Source organism: Antechinus flavipes, chromosome 2 (genome assembly GCF_016432865.1).
Source record: "Antechinus flavipes isolate AdamAnt ecotype Samford, QLD, Australia chromosome 2, AdamAnt_v2, whole genome shotgun sequence".
NCBI classification, from domain to species: domain Eukaryota; kingdom Metazoa; phylum Chordata; class Mammalia; order Dasyuromorphia; family Dasyuridae; genus Antechinus; species Antechinus flavipes.
In genome coordinates, this window is record NC_067399.1 from 23,227,703 (window position 1) to 23,248,959 (window position 21,257).

Sequence of the window (21,257 nt, forward strand, 5' to 3'; positions counted from 1 at the left end):
CCACCATTTTGTTGGGGGAGGGGAGATATGTAGCAAAATGGTGCCCGCTTTTTGATATGAGCTTGCCGCCTGCAGCCCATTTGCCCCACTTGAAAAGATGCTGGGAGGAGACCAAGAATGATTGTGGCAGTCTCAGATCTCGTCCTTGGGCCCTAGCTCCATCCTGCCTCTTCTCCACAATAGTCAGCCTCAGTTTCGGGGGCTGCTTGTGTGTGTATGTTAGGAAGTAATGGGATGGAAGGGAAAAATATTCTAGAAAGACTAGTTTCTTGAGAAAATGAATGAACTCAGACTTATTTGCTCACTCTCTAGTCTTTGGAGAAGCCCTTCTACGTTAGAGAGGAATATGGATGACCATAAAGCTCCTTCTCTCCAGCAAGCTTGGTGCCCCCCAGAGGATCTGGAGACTTGCTAGGGGATGGTGCTTAAAGGTGGGCCTGATGCTTAAAGGGTGAGCTGGAGGCTGGATCAAAGGACTCCAATGTAATTTTAGAGGAGGAGGGGCTCAGGGAAATAGCACCAAGAGCTGTTGCTTTTAAGAATCCCAAGAAACATGCAGAATGGTTCCTAAATCAAGCCCGAGGCTTTACCTATTGAGAACTGGTCATATAAGAGTGTCCATGCCTTTGGAAGATCTAGGCTCCTCTCAGACTTCTTGCGTTGTTTAAAAAATAAAACAAAACAATGATGTCTCACCTTCAAAACTTCAATATTTGGGTACAAAGCAGAAAAGACACAATCCTGAGAAGTGCAAGTAAGAACCTCACTTCCTTTCATGCCCAACACTGCCTTTTGTTCTGCTGACCCTAGTGCAAAACTGGCCAACTCTACAGAAGCCCCACTTTCCCATCGTTCCAGGTTAAGAACTAAGACTAGAGTCAGGCCATAATGGATCTGTTTGTCTCCAGTCCGAGGAATCGATTTTTAGCAGAAGGTGTAGTGGATTTTGATCCAAACTACACCCAGATTTCTATCACATAATCATAGCAACCAATTGCTACCAATAAGGAAAATGCAAATTAAAACAACTTTGAAGTTCCATACTGCACTCATCAGATTATCAAAGATGACAATAAAAGGGAACAATATATTGGAGAGGGCAGGCACAGTAATATCTTGTGAATGGAGCAGTGGTCCAGGCTGTCTAGGCAATGGGTTGGAACTCTACCTATGAAGTCACTGAACTGTTCAGACTTTCTGGCCCATCAATATCACTGGCATTGATCCCAAAGAGAGAAAGGGGAAGGATTCCCATACACAAACATGTTTGTAATAGCACTTTTCACTGTAACCCCAAACTGGAAACCAAGGCGATGCCCATCAATTTCAGAATGACTGTATACATTAGGATGTAGGAATATAATGGAATTATTGTGCCACCAGAAATGAAGAAAAAGAGGAATCGAAGAGAAACGTGAAGATTTATGAAAGAGTGGATATGTGTGAATGGATTCAAGCTGAAGTAAACAGAACCTGTAGAACAATGTATACAGTGACTACAATATTGTGAAGAAAACTTTGAAAGCTACTGAACTCTAGAGTTTGCAATCAGTTCAGTGACTAAAGACTCAGAGGGCTAATACTGAGGCAAACTATCCATCTAGATACAGAGATGCTGGCCATGAGGTAAGAAATAGATTGGAGAAATCTTTCTCTTCCCCCCACCCTCATACAAATCTGTCTGTGGAAATTTGTTTTACTTGAATATGCTTAGTTGACACTAATTTTTTTTTTACATTGAGGGTATTTGGGGCAAAGATAGAATAAGTAATATTAGTATTTGACAACTACAGAATAACAAAAAAAAATTTTTTTTAAATACAAGGATAAGGTTCTTGTTAAAGTAAGACTATAGTATATGCGTGGGTTACTAAATATATTGCCAGTAGAAAGGATCAAATATGGTGCAAAATGCTGGAGATATAAAAAAAGAAAAAAGCCATCTCTGGTTTTAAAGATCATAATTCATTCTAATGAAGGAAATAATATGTAAACAAGTAAGCACATGATCATGTATAAAGAATTGAAGGAAAGCAATCTGAGAAATGAAGGCATCATACAGGATTTTTAACCTGTGGATAGATTCCAGGGGATCTGTGAACTTGACTGGGGAAAAGTCACATTTTCATTTCAATAAATTCATTTCCACTGTAATACTATATATTTTATCTATTTAAAAACCACAGATATCACCAGACTGCCAAAGTAGGGTCCCTCTCTTCGTTTTTATCTCTCTGTCTCTCTTACACACACACACACACACACACACACACACACACACACACACACGCACGCACGAACACCCCTCAACCCAAGCCTTGTGATATTTAATTACTGTGTGACTGCCCCCACCATATTATTCTCAATTTCTCCATTTCTGTCTAGGGCACTGCCATTTTTCCAGTCAACTGCCCAGATTCTCAACCTAACAAGCCAAGCTCTGCACTTCTTTCTTCCTCTTCCCACTCATCTAACCACTTGTCATGTCTTGTTGATTCTACAATTTAAATAATTCTCCCTTCCATCCCTTATCTACCCTATCTCTGGTCACCACTCTCAGGCCTAAAGTACCTCTTGTCTGGATTACTGCAGTAGCCTCCTAATCAATCTCTGCTTCCAGTGTCTCCCCACTCTGACCCATCTTCCACACAGTTGCTCAAATGATTTTCCTAATGCATTGATCTGATCTTGGCATTCCCCAGCTCAATAAACTCCAATCGGAAGGTTCCTTTGATGACTACGGAAAGGTGTGGTAGATATGGAAATGAAAGTGATAGAAAAAACAACAACAACAAAGGAAATCAATTTAAAGGACAAAAGAAAAGAAAAGCTCCAATGTCTCTTCATCACTTCTAGGTTAAAGTACAAACTCTTTCAGGATTTAGAATCCTTTATGTTCTGGATTTAGTCTATCTTTCCTGGTTTATTACACATCACTTCCAACTAAATACTTAAACTGAGGATTAGTGTTTCTCCTATAGGATAATCCATCTTCCAGCTTTCTCTCGGTTTCTGTCTCTCGGGCTCTGTCACCCTGCTTTGTCTCCGTCTCTCTTACACATACACCTCGTACCCAGAAAGCACTCAATCTTCAGCTCTGCCTCTTAGAACCACTAGCTTCCTTCAAAAGCCACCTTCAATATCACTTCCTTCAGGGAATCTTTGCTGATCACTTCATCCTCCTCCTCTCACTCTTCTCCCCTCCTCTAATACTGGTGCTTCCCCCTCTAATGAATTACCTTGTATTTACTTTGTTTATGGTTTATACTTATTTGTAGCCCTGAAGTCAGGAAGACCTGAGTTCAAATCTGGTCTCAGACACTTAACACTTTCTGGCTGTGTGACCCTGGTCAAGTTATTGAACCCCAATTGCCTCCCTAGTAATAATAATAATAAAAGTGAAAGAGTATAAGGATCATAACCCACCTCCTCCTTTGGAGAGTCATGGATGCAGTCAGAGATCCTTCTAAGTATCTTGACAGAAGTCTGTTTATTCAACATAATTTTTCAAAATTATCTGATTAAATCCATGTTGATCATCTTTTCATGCATCCAGGTGTTACTTCTAGGTAATACACCTTGCTCTGCCCATTCTTGAGTTTAGCTAACTCGATGCCCCGATAACAGACACACAGCCCATAGACTCCTACTCAGATGAAGGCTTCCAGCTTGATAGAACATCCCTCAACAAACATCCTTTGATGGCACATCTGTCTCAAGACACCCCTCTTCTCCTTGAGGCCATTGGAAGTCCAAGGACATAAACACTTTATAAAATTTAAAGCACTATCTAAATGTCTCCTATTTTTCTTTGTCTTTATTTCCATAATATAAATTATGTAACACCGAAATATATTATCTTTAGAGACATGATGGCAATATGGCACAGAGAGAGCGGGCCTCAGAAGCTGAGGCTTTCTATGTGCCGCCGGACAAGTAATTTAACTCTCATAGTCTCTCTAAAACTTTTCCGTTACAGAGAAGATGCTGATCTATCATAGAGTCAGTTACTGAATAGATTATATGTTTGGCTATCTTGATGACTATTTACCCAGTTGCATTATATGGACATCATTTTATAATGGACAGAAAACCAGCGGTACAGTCTAAATTTGCCTTTGATAAATACTGGGTATGTGACCCTGGACCAGTCACTTAACCAGGCAATTGTAATAGTGTACATTGAAAATCATTTTATAATAACAACAAGCCAGGCAATTATATTAATACGTATTGCAAATCATTTTATAATAATAACAAGCCAGGCAATTGTATTAATATATATTGCAAATCATTTTATAATAATAACAAGCCAGGCAATTATATTAATATACATTGCAAATCCTTTTATAATAATAACAAAAGCTAAAATTCATATAGCAGAAGCCAGCCGGGTACTGGGCTAAAGCTTTGCAAACATTGTCTCATTCGATCCTTACAACAATCCTGGGATGTAAGTGCTATTATCATCCCTATTTTTTCAGATCAGAAAACGGGTTAAGTGATTTGGCCAGACTCACGCTACTCTGCTAAGTTTGCAGCCAGATTTGGGCTTTCTTGATTCCAGACATGGTTTCTTATCCATTGATCTTCTTCACAGTTTAAAATAATTAAGTTATCTCAGGAAACTCAAAGATAATAAACCATAGAGCAGATGCTGATTTATAATTGATAAGAACATTCTCACCAGATCCTCATATTAATGAAATAAAACAAGCAAAAATATCATACACATAATACTTATCTAGACAGAACTTTTGTCCATATACAGACAGTATATATATATATATATATATATATATATATATATATATATATATATATATATAGTATGTATACAGTGTATATGTATACGTCATTTTTAGATTTTTAGATGCACTTGTTTGTATACTTGTAAATATTGTGCAGAAACACACTAAAACGTGCATTTCCAAAATAAGAGCCTTGTTTAGACACATCTCTATGCACTCTTTAGGGTTAGCAGGGCCTGCACACTGCTCATTGAAATTCTGACCGTCTGAGTTGCGGTCCACATTTCTGGGCAAAGATCTGAACCCTAAAAAGCCAGCTCCTCGCTTTCATATCGCCCCTTCGTCCCTCTGGTTGCACCCACACTAATTCATGTTTACCTCCTCGTGACCACCCAAAGGCAGCATGTCTTTTGGTTTGCCTGCGGAGCTACTAAGGCCTGTGAATTGTCACGGGGAAGCCAGTGGAACGCAATTCTTTAAGGAGGCAACTTGAGTACTGAATCCTGGGTCCTTTTGAGGTCTGATATGTCAGCTTCTAGAACCTAACCCAAGCTAGAACCTCACCCTCTTTTCCTGGGTTTCAATGCTAGTAGTCTGCAGTTCTGGGCTGGGAGAATGAAACCTCTGCCACCCACTTCAACAGAGCCCTCTGACCTCAGGAAACAACAGCCTCGGCTTTCTGGACTGAGATTGTGTTTCTGGGAGGATAGCAGGAGAGAAAGGCTGCTGTCTTCTGATCTCTAACTTATTTATCTTATGATCGTATCACACCATGTCTTGAATTTGCCCAGTCACACTGCTCCGGTAAATCTGCAGCCGGATTTGGACTTTCTCGATTCCAGACATGGTTTCTTATCCATCGTATCACTTGTGCAGCTTCGTAGTTTAAAATAATCAAGTTATCCCAGGCAACTCCTGGGATCTGAATCCTTGAATTGGTCACCCATAGGGCCTTTTACATTTATCCATCCATCTAGGTATTTCAACACTTTTATCAGCCATCCACAAATCTGTTTATATCTCACACCTCCATCTACCCATCCATTTTAGTTGTCTGATCATCTGTCTTTTTAAAAATCATTTTCTCCCTCTCTTAAGGCTCTCTCTCTATCAGACTCTCTCCATCTTTATCTCCACTCTAATCTCCCTGGCTCCCAAATCAAAGGCAAGTGGCTGCAACAGATTGAGGAGATTGTGGGCTTTGTTTGGTGCCGGAGAATTGATCACTGGCGCTCTTCCCGCATTTTCCGAAATGGGATGTGTTGATATTAAATAGGAGTCGAAATTTTAGAAAAATCCCATGGATAGCCTAGGTTTCATTATTTTAAAATAAATATAAATGTAAAGCATCCCTAGGTGCATTTTATTTAAAATTTAATATATAATAACTCTTTCCACTTTTGAGTAAATCTAGTCATTCGATCTAAATTTAGGCTACACAGGAAATTTCGGAGATATCTACATCTACATCTATCTCATCTCTTCCCCCAGACCTCTCTCTCCGGATCTCAGGACCTGTTTGTGCAAATACACACATGGCGGAGGATTTGATTCAACCAGTCCGTGTCCCGTTTGAGACAAACATCGGAGGGCAGGCCGGCACGACGTTCTCCCCAAGGCTTCCCCCTTCCTACGATTTGGCCCAAACCACTCCCAATCCCAACCCGTCCCCTCAACCTTTCTGCCCAGCCTGAGCACAGATGGGCCTTAAGGGGTTAGGGTGAAGTGGAGGAAAGGAGAAGTAAGAAAGAGAATAGCCAGAGACTGATGGGCAGAAGTGGCCCGGAGTCTTCTAAGAAAATCCAGACTTGCAAGAGCAGGAGCTAAGACTTCATCAGGGAGGGGATGGATGAAGAATAGAAACGTGGATGAGAAGGAGAGAAAGATGGGGAAGAGAAAGACGAAATAAGAACGAAAGGGGGAAATTAAAGAGAAGGAAAAAAGTAAAGAAACACCAGAGAAGAGAAAATACGGGGAGGGGGATGGAAAGAAAAATGGAGCAGAGAGAGGGGGGAAATGAGCAGAAAAGAGATAGAGAAAACAAAACAGATCGTCCAGTCTGCCTAGATGACGCCAATCCGAGAGGATCCATGGGAACCGAAATTTCATTCGGCTGAGATCGGTTGGGAATTTTTTTCTTTTCTTTTTTTTTTTTTTTGTTGAATAAAGAGGATCTGGCCGATGAGATTTCACTGAATGTTCAAAGGGGTGAGAAAAGGTCTTTCACTTGTTTCTGCTCTGCTCTTAACTTTCCCTACCTTCCGCGCTTAAGCTAATTCCCCGGGCTGGGAGGGGTACCCGCGCACCCTCCATGGCTGTGCTCGGAGGAGCTGGGCTGCTGAGATTTGCCTAAAGGAGATGGAGGAGGAGGATTGGGGTCATTACTTGGACTTCTTCGCTGTGGAAACCCCTATAAGAGGGATGGGCGGGGAATGAGAAAAAGGGAAGGATGGAGAGACAGAAACCGAGAAAGGGAGCCGGGAGGAAAAGTAACAGAGAAGCGAGGAGATGAGAGAGGAAGAGAAGGAGGGAGGAGATCGAGAAAGAAAAAAGAGGGAAGGAAGGAGAAGGGGCCGGGCAGAAGAATCCGAAGGAGAAAGGAGAAGCTGAAGAGGGTGAACGAGGAAGGAACATTTGGAAAGGGAAGAATGAGGGTGATTAGAGAGGAGGGATTTTATTTTTGCTCAATTTGGTATCTGGAGCCACAATCAAAACCCCTGACGGCCTGAGGACTGAATGGGCCTGAGCTCTGGAAGCTCAGCCGGAGCCTGAACCCACAGTAGACTGGAGTGGGCGAACCTGTGGGTGGAGGGCGGCGGCGAAGCGGGCATGGGGGGGGTGTTAGTGCACATTTTTTCCCTTTTGCAATCTAAGCAGCTGCAGCCCCCTCCTCCCTCCCCACCGCCCCCAATCCCTCCAGTGATGCTTGCGTGACGCTCTTCCTCCGCGACAGCCCCAGCGGGGTGCGTGTGCGTGTGCGTGAGTGCGCGCTGTGTGGTGTGTGTGTGTGTGTGTGTGTGTGTGTGTGTGTGTGTGTGTGTGTGAGAGAGAGAGAGAGAGAGAGAGAGAGAGAGAGAGAGAGAGAGAGAGAGGAGAGAGAGAGAGAGAGAGAGAGAAGGGAGAGATTCCTCTGTCACAATAACCCTGCAGTCTGGGACTCCCAGCTTCCTAAGTAGAGAGCTCAGGAGGCTCAGGGGAGGAGATGGGCTTTGACAGCGCGAGCAAACAGTCAACGTCCCTGAATGTTCTCACCCCCTAGCTCTCGGACCCCGACTCTCCAGGGAGAACGGAGGAGACAGACTGGCCAGGCTAGGGATTGGGGAGCCCTCGTTCCTCTCCCCTCTCTGCTCTTGGATCCAGCTCACGGGGAGAGATTTGTGGGACATATTGGCGGGCTTGGAGGCAGAGTCAGCAGAGCCGTGGCGATAGGTTCTGAGGAGAGCCCTGGCCAGGTTTAGAGAGGCTTACAGGCTGAGCGGGGAGAGGTTTAGAGGGTTAGAGGAAGAACCCGTAAGACCTGGGATGACAGAGTTCCAGAAAGAGCCGGGAGAGTTCGGGCGTTTAGGATGGTTAAAGGATGAGCAGATAGCACCGAGGCGCGAGGCTGGCGGCCGCCTTTCGGGGCCGGCGGGAGCCGCAGCGAGCAGAGGCGGGGAGCCTTGTCGTGGGGTCAGGGAGCAGGCGAGAAGGGGAGAGGGTGATCTGAGTCGGACGGAGAGAATGCCTCCGGGTCAGAGGGTAGCAGCGTTGGCCGGGGGTGGCTTTCTAGACTGGGAGTGATGCGAGATGAGGAAAGAAGGTGGCTTGTTTGAAAAGAGTTAGAGCAGCTTAGAGGGCGGTGTGGGAAGGCCGGAGAATATGGGGGTGGGAGGAAGGCTTAGGGCGGAGGGGGCTCCCAAGTTTCGGGTTATTAAGCGCCAGAAGAGAGTGGGAGAACTGCAGGGTTCGGGGACAGCTCGCCTCTCCCTTACCTCGGACAAGGATCCGGCGGCAATAATCCGCTTCGCTGGCCCCCGCCTGGCGCTCGCTCTCAGGGCAGGGTGCCTTAGAATCGGTTGGAGGGTTGGTGGCCGAGGTTCCCGCTACGTCCTTGAGCCCATGGCTGCTTCCTCCTCCTCCTCCTCCTCCTCTTCCTCCTCCTCCTCCTTCAGCCCCGCCACGGGCCCAATCTCCCGCGCGCCCTGCGCCCCCCAGCTCCGCCCGACTCCCCAGATCCCGCATTCGCTCGGCTGCCGCCACCGCGATGCGGCCGCGTCCCTGCTCCGCTCCTCCATCGCCCATGCCGCCGGCAGCAGCCGCGGCGGCTGCTGCTAGCATCAAGCGAGAGAAGATCCCCGCCCCCTCCTCCTCCCCACCCCCGCCGGCACCTCCCCTCGGCTCCTCCTCTCCCTCTCTCCCCACTAAGAGATCCGGCAGGGAGGGGCTGCTGACGGGCCCAGAGACTCGGGTCTTCACTCCCAGAGCGCCTGCCGCTCTGATCCGGGACCGGGTGGGAGGGGACTGACAGGCGCACAGGAGGCTGGGGAGGGGGGAGTCGGGGACTGAAGGACCAGAGGAGAGGTCTGAGAGAAGGATGGGGAGGGGAGGGAGGAGGGAAGGATGGAGATCAGGCCGAGGCGGGGGTGGGTGGGGAGGGCATAGGGCGGGGAAACGGGGAGTGGAGATGGGGACTCTAGACTCTGGAGATGGTGCCGGAGGTCAAGGACCCGAACGAGGAAGGGGCCAGAAGTCGGAGAGAGTTATTTCATTTAAAAAAGCGGGGGGATGGTAAGATACCGCGGCCCCTCCTAAGAGGGGGAGTCCAGCAACTGAAAGAGGCAAAGCAAATGCTTATGGATGGAGTACTCGTCCACCACCTCAGGGATGTCTGAGAGTTCCAGATAGCCGCCACTTCTCAAGTTCGCCAGCCCCCACCCATAATTTTTGTTTGTTTTGGGGTATCCCCTGTTTGATCGAGGGGCTCAATCGGTCCAGTCAGAGCCCTGGAACTCCCGGGGCCTTCCTCGAGGCCTGGTCGAAGCGCGGGGTTTGCTCCGGTCAAAGATAAATAGCTTGAATGCTGGGGCGGGGAAGGCTGAGGAGACACGGAGAGCTGTCCCAAGAGTGTGTGTATAGAAAGGGAAAGAAGGAATGGAATGAAATTGGGTCCATGAGAGAGAATTCAGGAGAAACGGTGAATAGTAAAGGGGGGGAAATGATAGGGGAGAGGAAAAAGAACAAAGAGAAAAAAAGAACAAAAATAAATCTTAGTGTAATAAAGGGTGTCCCTCTTGGCCCCCTCCCTCCAACTTGAAGAAATGGAGGTGAAGAAGGAAAGCAAAGGAGGCTTTCATGAATGGGAGCCTTCAGCGGCCTGCTTTCTTATCTCTCTGCCCTCTTGCTCTGGACACACACAAAACAGTATCCATGCGGCGCCGGCCTGGATTCCTAAGGTTCGGGACACAACTAATCGGGCCTTCTTCGTTCAGTACCGCCACTTCCTAAACACAAATTCCCTCTTCTCCCAACACATCAATTTCTTTCTTCGGGGAGGAGGAGATAACTCTTGGCTCTTTTGCCCCTGGCGCTAAGGCTTTCTAGGCCCCAGCCCACTCCCCCTTCCCTTTCCCTCTCTCTGGCCCCTATCCCAGGCCTCTGCCCGGTCCCCGCCCCTGCTCAGCTCCAAATGGCGAATATAAGCGCTGGAGAAGGCTGGGATCCTCAAGTTCTAGTTTTCAAGTTGCAGGTTCTTGAGCTGGGAGAGCGCTCTGAACTCACAGACCTACACACACTCGAGCAGAGGGGTCCGCCAGAAAGGGAGGGGGCCTGCAAACCCTCGGTACTTAATCGCGTGATTGACGTCTGGCCACAGCCCGTCTGGCAGTGTGGGGGGCTGCGCGGGCTGGGGGCTGGAGGGCCTATTGAAGGAACCCGAGCAAATAGAAAAGAAAGGAAGAAAAGAAGAGAGGGAAAAGATGCTTTCTCTCCTTGAGTGGGTGGGTGGGGGGCACGGGCCTCCGGACTCACTCTTTCCTAATCAGCTAGGGAGAAGGCTATTTGGTAAGCACGGGGATTGAGCCTCCTGGCTCTCCGGATGTGTGTGCCTGTGCGTGTGTCTGTGTGTCTGGATGAGCTTCGGGGCTGCTTGGGCTGGAGCGTTATTATTCTCTGTACTGGATGTGTGAATGGGGGGGTCTGTGTAGTTGTGTAATTGTGGTCAGCATACTGCCTGGGCGTGTCTAAGTGCCTTTTGTTTTGAGTGGATTATACGCGTGGATTGTATTCTCTAGCTTCTCTCCTCCCCTCGGCCCCATCCCCTTTCATGACAACACTGATGGATCTGGAAGTAGCCTCCCGGACTCCTGGGATTCTCTCTTCCCCATCACTTCCTCTGGGACTCAAGACATTTGTCGTTTGTAAACTAAAAGAGGTAAGTGATCATTTTTCTTCATCAATTCCTGCCCTTCCTCCCCACTTCTCGGGGAAGGGCCCTGGAATTTGTCTTTTCTTAGAACAAGATTGTTCCTGGCAACTTCAGGCCTCTCGGGAGTGGGGAGGGGACTGGCCTTATTCTTTGGCCCTCAGCTGCTTAGAACTTTAGCCCTCAAACCCTTCAGTCTAATAATACTAATTATAATTATAATAGTAACAGTTTACAAAGTGCTTTTCTCTCAGCCTCTAGACCCCCTAGTCTCCCAGGCCTGTAGACATTTATAGTCTTTTTCTCTCTCCTAAACTTTCAGGAGCTCTCATTGCCTCCCCCCTATTTCCCAATCTCTCAGCTCCCTGAACCCTCATTCAGTCGTCTTTTAGTTGCTCAGTTGCTTGGTCCCCAACCCTAGTCCCATGGTCCTGCAGTGCTCAGTTGGCCTTCAGTTCTCCATCAACTCCCTAAACTATCAGTTCTGTCCTTTCAATAGTTTAGTCTCCAGAACCTTGAGTTATTCTAATTTCTAATTTCTTCAGATGTCAGTCCCCTAGCCTCTCCTTCTACAGAGACAATAAGGCCCCCCCATACCCTCACCATAAATACTCCCTTAGCCCCTAGTCCCTATACCTTCTTCACAGACACTCAGTTTTTAAACAGTGACTCGCTATGAATTCTGATGCTTTTGACTTTGGGGTTTGGGGAATAGAGCCTATAATTAAAGGAAAAAGAGAGAGAGGAGGAAATGTATTTCATTTAACCTTGACACCAGTGAGGGGCGCCTTCACTTTGATTTTATTTTTTTGGTAGAAAGACACCCATATCTAACAACCTGGAGGGAATCTGGCTTTATTGCTATTGTTAGTGTCATGATTTTATTTTATTTTTTTAAAGTTTGGAAACAATGGGAGTTCTCAGAGATTTTGAAAATAAAGTTCCTGTCTAGATTTGATGTGGAAAAGACAGAGATAGAAGTGTGTGTGTGTGTGTGTGTGTGTGTGTGTGTGTGTGTGTGTGTGTGTGTTCTGGAATTAGCCAAAGAATCTCCTTCTATTCTCCAGTTCTCAGAAATAGAAGATAGTGAAAAGGAAAGATGTGTTATGGGATGGAACGAGAAGGATCTGAGGAGCATATTTCTCCAAAGCTCAGGTTTCAATCTCAGACTATGGAGCTCCTTTGAGGTTGGCTAGAAGGAGGGAAGACACAGCAAAGAGGAAGAAGTCCAAATTCTAATAACTCCTAGCCAGAAATACTTTCCCAGGATTTAAGTTCAGACACGAGAGAGGAAAAATATCAACTCTGGGGGATGCTTCTTCCCCTCTCCCTAACATCGGATCTTGTGCTCTTTTGCTTGGCTCTCATTAGTGGAATCTGATTCTTTCTGGAGAATATAGGGTGAAAATTTTTAAGTGTATAGGGTCTAAGAGGGTGAAGCAGAAAATTCGAGGTGGGAGTGAAGAATAAATGAGCTCTAGCTTGTTTAGCAATAAAAGAGAATGGATGATCAGGGGCTGCCCTGCCCCTGCCCCTACCACCCCAGTTCTTCTTTTCAGCCTCCCTTCAGTTCTTATTAATTCTCCTTTCTAACTTCGCCCCAAGCGGGAAAAGGCATAGTTTTGCTAGAGAGAGATAGAGATACAAAGAAAGATTACCCCCACCCCTACCCCATCCCGTCCCAAATGTGGAGACAGAGCAGACAGACTGAAACAGAGAGGGAAATGCAGACAGAAATAGCAAGACCTAGAAAATTCTGTACAATTTTGGATTATATGTAAGGTGCAGTGGGAGAGCAGATTGAACATATAGATTCTAGGGCCCCTTCCAAGGGACTTAAATTTTAGGGAGAATTTTGGGGGGGTCTACAGTCAAATTTGTAAAATTGCTTTGCATATTAGAATTCTTCAGTAGAGGATAGAAGAATGGGAAGAGAGATGTTCAAGAAATTAGAAATTAATATTTAATGATAAAAGATTAACATCCCAAATGTAATTTAAAAAAAAATACTGCTTTTGTTTTTATACCTTCATTTCCTAATATATCTACTCTGTTACCTTTACCTAGGGAGGCATTGTAGCAATCAAATCAACAACAACATCAGCCCCAAACTGCAATTCTGCCCACAATTGTGTATATCTCTCCCAAGAGCCTCTTTGTCTCTTTCATTCTTCAGCTCTATCTTTTCTCTGGCCTTGACTCTGGGAGTCTCAACCTAACTCTCTTTAATTTCCGCTTCTATTTAGTTCAGTTCAATCGGCATTTATTTATTTTCATCTTTCTTTTCTTTTTTTTTCCAGTTTTTTATTTTCAAAATTCATGCATAGATAGTTTTCAATATTTCACCCCTGCAAAACCTCCGCGTCTCCTCCATTCCCTCCCCTTATCAGCAAGTAATCCAACATAGGTTAAACATGGGCGATTCTTCTGTACATATTTCCACAATTATCATGCTGCACAGAAAAAAAAAAACAGATCAAAAAATATTGAGAAAGAAAACAAAAAGCAAGCAAACGATAACAAAAAAAGATGCAAATATTATGTTGTGATCCACCCTCGATCCCCACAGTCCTCTCCTGGGTGCAGACGGCTCTCTCCATCACAAGTTCATTGGAACTGGCCTGAATCACCTCGTTGTTGAAAAGAGCCACATCCATCAGAATTAATCATCGCATAATCTTTCAACCGGTATTTATTAAGTGCCTACTCTGTGCCAGGCATTATGTCAAGTAGACTCTGAGGGTACGAAACAAACAAACAAAAAATGCCTGTCCTCAGGGAGCTTATGTTTTACTGAGGAGAAGCTCAGCGAGCACCCAGAGAAAGAAATATTTTAAAAAGTCATGCGAAGTATCTCTTCCTAATCTGGTCTAGCGTCCCTCTGATTTGTTTCTTTCTGTGATTATCTCTGTCCCTGGATGTTTCTGACCAAATTCTCTTTATAAATAACAGAAAGATTTTACGGCTGGTGTGTGGGAGTGACGGAGAGGTCCAGCTAGCCAGTTCCTTTCCGTTTGATCCTTTCCAGTTTTCCTTTTCGCATCTCCCGGGAAACTCAGCCTCTTGCACATCCAGCCTGTGCGTTCTAGGCGGGCGGGCCTGGGTGGGTCCGGATCGGACGAATTTAACTGAGAACTTGGTGCTTCTGGAAGGGGTCGGCGGTAGGCAGGTGTGTACATGTGTGAGGGGGAAGCAATGAAGTTTGCAGCAGATGGTGAAAGGGGCGCGTGTGAGAGAGAGAGAGAGAGAGAAAGAAGAGAGCCAGCGAGAGAGACAGAAAGAAAAAGAGAGAGACATCGAGAGACAGAAAGACAAAGAAAGAGACAGAAAGAGAGAGAGAGAGAGAGAGAGAGAGAGAAGAGAGAGAGAGAGAGAGAGAGACAGAGAGAGAGAGACAGAGAGTAAACACATCCAAACGGACCTATCGGCAATGGAGTGAAAAAGCAGGTAGGCCAAAAGGAAAGGAACCTGCCTTTCAGGCCCCCGCCCCGTGACTGTGGGCCGGGCACTCAAACTCTGGGTCTTTCCCCTCATTTATAGAACGGCTGTAACAATTGGGGTAGCAGTTCTGTGGGAACAGTGCTGCCAATTTACAAAGACCCTCAGAACAAACACGCCCTGCCCTCCGGGAGCTTCCATTCCGCCCGAGAGGAGGCAGAGCAGCCCCTTGGTCTCCGATCAAATCCATCCCGCGTGTGTCCGGGCGCTCTGTGTCTACACACGCGCGCAGACTCCGGGTTCACAGCCTCTCTGGAAGGTGTTTCATCTTTCGGAGCTTTGGAGATTTCTCTCCTCTGAAGTACAGAAGACCCGTTTTCTCGTCCAGCTTCGCGGTGCCCGTGTAGACGCAGTTTTTCTCCTCGGCTTCCTCGCGCTCGGAAGCTTGCCCCACGGCGGAGGAAAACCCCTTCCCTTTCGTTAGGGGCTCTGGATTTGGAACATTCGTTCAGAATACGGACACGGCCCGAGACCTCGCTCGGGCCGGCCCGGGTCCCTCCCGTCCTGGGTCCCACCCGCGCAGACATGTTTTGCTCGGATTATAGAAGCCCGAAGCGAATTGAAGCCATCGTTTCCTCCGACTCCTTCAGTTTATTTTTATTTTTTCCTTAGCGTTTTATTGATGCTTCTGTGGATATTATAGTCATTTCCGGTTACATCACCCCACTCCGGGAGCCTTCTCCGGCAGCGAAGAAAAATAGTTTGGGCAAAACCTATCGACGTAGCTGCTTTCCTGGACGGCGGGGCCAGCGTTCTGTATCCGAGATCTCTCCTCTTCAGGAAAATAGTCCCTTCATTTATTTATTTATTTTTGAGTTGGGGAAACTGAGACCCAGAGAGTGAGACTTGTTCAAATCCCCTCCGCTCCCTCCTTTCCAACGCCTGCCCCCCTTTCCAACTCCACCCCGTGGTTGGGAAGCCGAACTAGGCCAGCTGGTCCCAATCCTCTTTCGAGGGGCTCAGTGGAGCAGCGCTTTGACTCGCTCGCAGGGCAGGGAGCAGCCTCCAGTCCTCCCAGCACGCGTCGGTGACACTCTAGAGATGCGCCCTCCGCAGAGATTTCCTTCCACCCTCCGTGACCCCGATTCTCTTACTATCCCGGATTTTGGAGAGGGAGAGGGGATAGGCGGGAGGGGAGTCCTCCGGGTTCAGCACTTGCTGGGGAAAGGAGGGTCATCCCCAAGAGTGATTCTTTGAGGGGCCATTTCCCCCTTCCCGGGAGGGCTCCTGCTCCTTAGTGCCCAGGTTTGAGGGACTCTCCTGGGAGTTCGTCTCCATTCTCGATCTGTTTGTAAGCGCCAAGTTCGGTCCCCTATACCCAAGATCCTCTGCAGTCCTCCGTTGCCGCTCCGTTGCCATTCTGGATTCGTGCCCCCCTCATGGAGGGAGTCACCTTCATTTCTATACTTCTCTCCTCCGATTTCCGGGTATCCACACCCCCTAGAGCCTTAGCCCGAGAACATCCCTTCCTTTCACTTGTGCTCTGAGGGGTTAGCCTTAGGTTATTCACTAAAGCTCTGCTTCAAACCGCCCCCACTCCCACCAGAGTCTCTATATTGTGTGTCCGCCAGTTTGTGCGGGAGTCAGGGTTAGGGAGGTACAGCACTGTGTCACTGTGACCTGCAGTGTCTCTCAGAGGAACACATGCTCCTACTCTGCTAGCTGATGATTTCCTGCTCCGATTCGTGGCTGGTTCTCATCTTATTTTTCTAGGCTAGTCTTTGTGCAAAGAGCCATCCTGTGGTTTTTCATGGTTGGCTGGTGCCTCTGGCATATGTGGAACCCATCACTGGCCCGTCCTTGAGGTGGGTGAGTGTCGGGGTGTGCGTGTGTGGTGGCCGAGGCTTGAGCTTGGGCCTTTTCTTTCTGGAACTGGGGTATTTGGCTTCTATCTGACAATATGGGTGGTCAGCTCCTTTTCCCTTTAGATAGGTTTCCCCTCAGATCCTCCCACGGCATCTCCGCAGAGCTTGGAGGTGATCATAGGCTTTCTGACAGTGCGCCTGGGCATTGGAGAGTTTTGACTTGTTTTATTGAATCTCTGGAGGTGGAATAGGGAAATAGAAGCACTCATCAACTCGGAAATGATACACCCTGTGCCACTTGCTTCCAGTGTGATCTTGGACAAATAATTTCCTTTCTTTAATCCTCAATTTCCTCTCCTCGGATATGAAGGCATTGGACAAGCCTTTCCACCCGCCAATCTGGGAACATCTGCTGAAAAGGATTCAGGAATGGAAAGGAAACAGGCCTTTATTAAGCACCTACTATGTATCACGTATCTCTATATAATATCTCATTTGATGCTTACAACAAATGTGGGGAGTAGGTGCTATTTTTTTCCTCCTTTTATGGGTGAGGAAATTGAGGCAAATGGATGAAGTAACTTGGTTAGGTCAGAGAGCTAGTAAGTGACCGAGGTAGGATTTATTTCAGATCTTTTGACTCGGGGTCCAGGGTTTGTCTTGTATCACCAGTTGCCCCCGCCACCCGGGCTCCCCAAGAGAAGGCCGCATCTGCTGTTCTGAGAGTTTTGTCATCAGGTTGTCAGAGGATGAGGGAGAATTAATTTTTTTCCCAGCTACAGACATTGATGAACTTGTCCTAAGCATTGTAATTCGTGTAAGTTCTTACACTAAGGAAAAACAGGGATACTGGTGACATTGAAAAAGCAGGTGCCTGTGGGTATAGCCATCCTGTCAGTGTGTGTGTGTGTGTGTGTGTGTGTGTGTGTGTGTGTGTACCAGATGCAGGCCTGGCTGTTGTGCCTGGATGGCCACATCTAGCTGCCTTGTACAAATCTGCCTCGTTTCTCCTGTCTCTGGGTCTCCGAAGGATGGGTGGCCCATTCATGCATGTTGTTTGTGGGATGGGTTTATGTGTGAATATTCTTCCCTCTGGGCTAGTCTCTGAAACCTGAGATTTCCACCTGCCCAGCCCAACTCCTAAATATAGTAGCTTTTGCAGCCTGGGAGATGGATCTCAAAATCATTCTGCTCCACAAAAACTACCAGCAGCCTCGACCAGTTCTTCTCTGTGCTGATGGCTGCCTTTTCAGCCTTCCTTCACCATCCATGTCAAGCGCCAGCTTCTGGTGCTTGGGCATCCCTTTCCTTACTATTTGCTTATTCCCCAGCTAGGGAGACAGTCAGCTACGCACTTCACTGGCCATCTGCTCTCCGATTTCAGGATTTATCAGTCTATCCAGGTCTTCTCTTCCTCTTCCCCTTGGTGGGATCCACTCTTCACATCTGTCACACATCCCTCCATTTTTGTTGTCTCTCTCTTTCATTTGCTTTGTCTCCCCTCTGCCTGTCTGCTGCTCCAGGCCAGGAAGTAGTCGCATCTTTTCAGCTCTCTTCTCAAGTTCGTCTGACCTCCAGAAGCAGCTTTATCTTGACCCAGGGGCTTAGCTACGTGCGGGAGAATCTATCTTTCTCTATCTGTCATCATCCCAGAGTTCATTTACATCGTCACATCTGATGTAAATGGATGAGCATGCAGTGCTCAGGTTCCATAGTGGTACAATAGAGTCTCTAAGGTCCCTTACATCTCTGATAAACTGTGCTCCTAGGATTTTATTATTATCTGTAGTCTGTCCTACTCTCCCTGTCGCTCCCCGAAGTGTTCTCTCCCTCCCCTGTTCTTCCCATGATACTTTCCCCCCTCCCTAGCTCTCTAAGCAATCCCCACCCCACCCCGCCCCACCTTAGCTCTCTTCTGAGGGGCAGCACAGACAGAGGAGGAAGGGAAATCTGAGACCATACAACCCAACCTCAGACCCGAACACTACTAGTACAGTACCTAGCATACAGTAGGAGCATGATACTTGCTTATTGACTGAATAGGAATCTCCTCTTTCCCAAGTGGTATCCAGTAGTCACCTCCAGTTGTGTGGAACTCAGTAAAGCGAGGCAACAAATTCTATTTTGAGGCAGCTCATTTACTGGCACTTTCCCTCATATCAGAGGGGAAATATGACTTTCCCACCCCCAGCCTCTGCTTTTTTTCAGCTTCCTTGAAACTTAATCCCTTCAGAAAGACCGACAGTATGACCCCATTGTCTCTTCTTAGAGACAGTTAAGTGACTCAGTGGGTAGAATACAGACCTGGAGTCAAGAAGACCTGGGTCAAAATTCTGGTCTCACTTATTAGGTGTGTGACCTTGTCTGCCTCACTACAGATCAAATAAGGCTGATAACAGCACCCATCTCTCAGGGTAGCTGGGACACTCAAAATGAGATGACATTTGTTAAATGCTTCGCCATTGCTGGCAACTAGCAGGCACTCAGTGAAAGCTTATTCCCCTTCTCTGTAGACTGTTGAGTTGTTTCAGTCATGTCCGACTCTTTGTGGCCCTGTCTGACATGCTTTTGGCAGAGATATGATGTAGTTTGCCGTTTCCTTATCTAGCTCATTGACGTATGAGGAAGTTGAGGTAAACAGGGTCACACAAGTGTCCGAGGTCAGATTTGAACTCAGGAAAATGAGTCTTTCCGATTCCAGGCCAGGAATTCTGCACTATGGCGCCACCTAGTGCCACACGGACGCCCATCTCCTATTCCTCCATCCTAATATGGCATTATCTTTTCCCACCACAGGGACCCTTTTCCTTCCAGGGTACAGCTTGCCAGGGACTTTCCTAAAAAGGCTAGTTCATCATAACTCTCACTTACCTGGTCCTGGGCACCGTGTCCCCCTTATTTTAGCCAGAGATGGATCAGGTTCTTCCTGGAAGGTTATCAGATGCCATCTTGGCTTGAGGATGATAGTGGGTTGCCGAGGCTGGCCAGCACGGTTCCCCTTCTGACAGACCAGCAGCAGTTGATGGGGAGTCAGGGAGAACATGGGTTTAAACCCCTGACCTGCTGCTATTTTAAACCTATTTGATCCTGTGCTGACCTGTGGTGCCATTGATTCATTTTTAAAATGGGGGTGGGAAATGTTGAGCTCGATGGCCTTGAATATCCTTCCAATCGCTGAATCTATGGTTTTATGAAGAGGGAGGATATACGATTTGTTCAGCTACGGCAACATTCAAGGACCATCTCCTAATGGCGATGGGAGTGGATCTTTCTTGAAGCCCTCACAGGATTGAAATCAGAATTGTCAAAGGGCAATACAGTCACTGTTTTGGGGGCCGGGATGGGGGGAGACTGCTCTGTCTCTGCCTGTTCTAAATCTCTGTATTTTTTGTCTCCAGCTTGGTCCTTCACTGCCCCCCCATCACCTTTCAGTCTGTTCCCATCCACTTTTGATCTTAAACTGAATTCCCTCTCCTCCCTCCCTCGCTCTCCCCTCCCATCTCTAGCCCATCCCTACTCTACCATTCATTTCCCTGCTCCCCAGAGAGCCGAAGGCTTCGATTTCATGCCTCAAGATGATTCCACAGCTCAGCGAGAGCTTCTGGGAAGGGAGTGGAGCCCTCATTTTATGATCCTTGCCCAGAAACAGACTGGGGATTGGTCAGGAGAGGGATTGGCTCTGTGGAGAGATGCACAGACTCAGGGAAACACCCAAAGGGCTAGGCTTGCTCACTCACTGTTGGGAATAGTGGAAGTCAGTGAAAATTGTCTTTTGAGAGTCTACTTCCTTTGTCTGACCCGACCTCAAACTTGACATTCACAATAGCCTGAGTCCTTTTAGAGAATATTGAAAAAGATGCTGGATTTAGGTAGAAGAGGCAGAAGCTCTGGGTTCAAATCTGGGCCTGGAATCTGGAGGATCTGAGTTTAAGTATGACCTCAGATATTAGCAAGTCACTTAACACAATTTTTTTGCCTCAATTTTCTCAAATGTAGAAAAGGGATAATGATGATAATAGCTAACATTACAAAAATGGTGCTTAATTTTTTTTGTCAGCTACTGAGCTAAGCACTTTGCATTTATTTTCTCATTTGATTCTCAAAACAATCAATGGAATTTGAGGCTCTTATAAGCTCTATTTTATATTTGGAGAAATTGAGATAAAAAGTGGTTAAGTGACTTGTCCAGAGCCACACAGTTAGCAAGTGTCTCTGTCCAGTTGTGAGCCCTGATCTTCCTAATTGAAGGCTTGATTCTCTATCCACTGCCAACCTAAATGCTTCCTGGATAATTGTTAGGCCAATTGTAATGATAAGATAACAGTAAACAACAACAGAAAAAAGCATCTAACGTGCTTCATGACACACAGTAGTGCTATATAAATGATTATTCCTCTCCTTGACCTCGATCCAGGCACAGTCTCTCTAGGTCTCAGTTTCTCTAATCAGTTTTATTTACTTTGTTTTGTATTTGCTTATCTATATATATTGCTTCCTTTCTATAGAATGTAAGCTCTTTGAGGGCAGGAAATATTTCAATTGAGTCTTTGTGTTCCCAGCATCTAGCTTAATACCTGGCATACAGAAGTAGCTTAATAAATGCTTATTGAATTGATTTGAATCTCTAAAGGAAACTTTTCTTATGAAAGTGTGACAAAAACTACTCATGAAATGATTGATTCCCCACTCCTGCGTTTGCCATTTTGATAGAAAGAGGGCAATGTTTGACCCAAAGGAGTAAAAGGCTAATGGTGGAATTTTAGGCAGAGTGATTGATCAGAAGGAAATCATTTTACTAGGAGT

At 46.5% G+C, this 21,257-nt stretch overlaps 1 protein-coding gene across 1 annotated transcript in view; it reads right to left on the reverse strand.

Moving 5' to 3' along the window:
- Positions 1–9,066, reverse strand: part of VAX2 (ventral anterior homeobox 2) — a 29,893-nt gene extending 20,827 nt beyond the window's left edge. The window contains exon 1 of the mRNA XM_051974319.1: positions 8,723–9,066. Coding sequence (XP_051830279.1) covers positions 8,723–9,032 — 310 coding nt within the window. The 5' untranslated portion in view covers positions 9,033–9,066. The remainder of the gene's footprint in view (positions 1–8,722) is intronic.
- Positions 9,067–21,257: the final 12,191 nt, after the last annotated feature.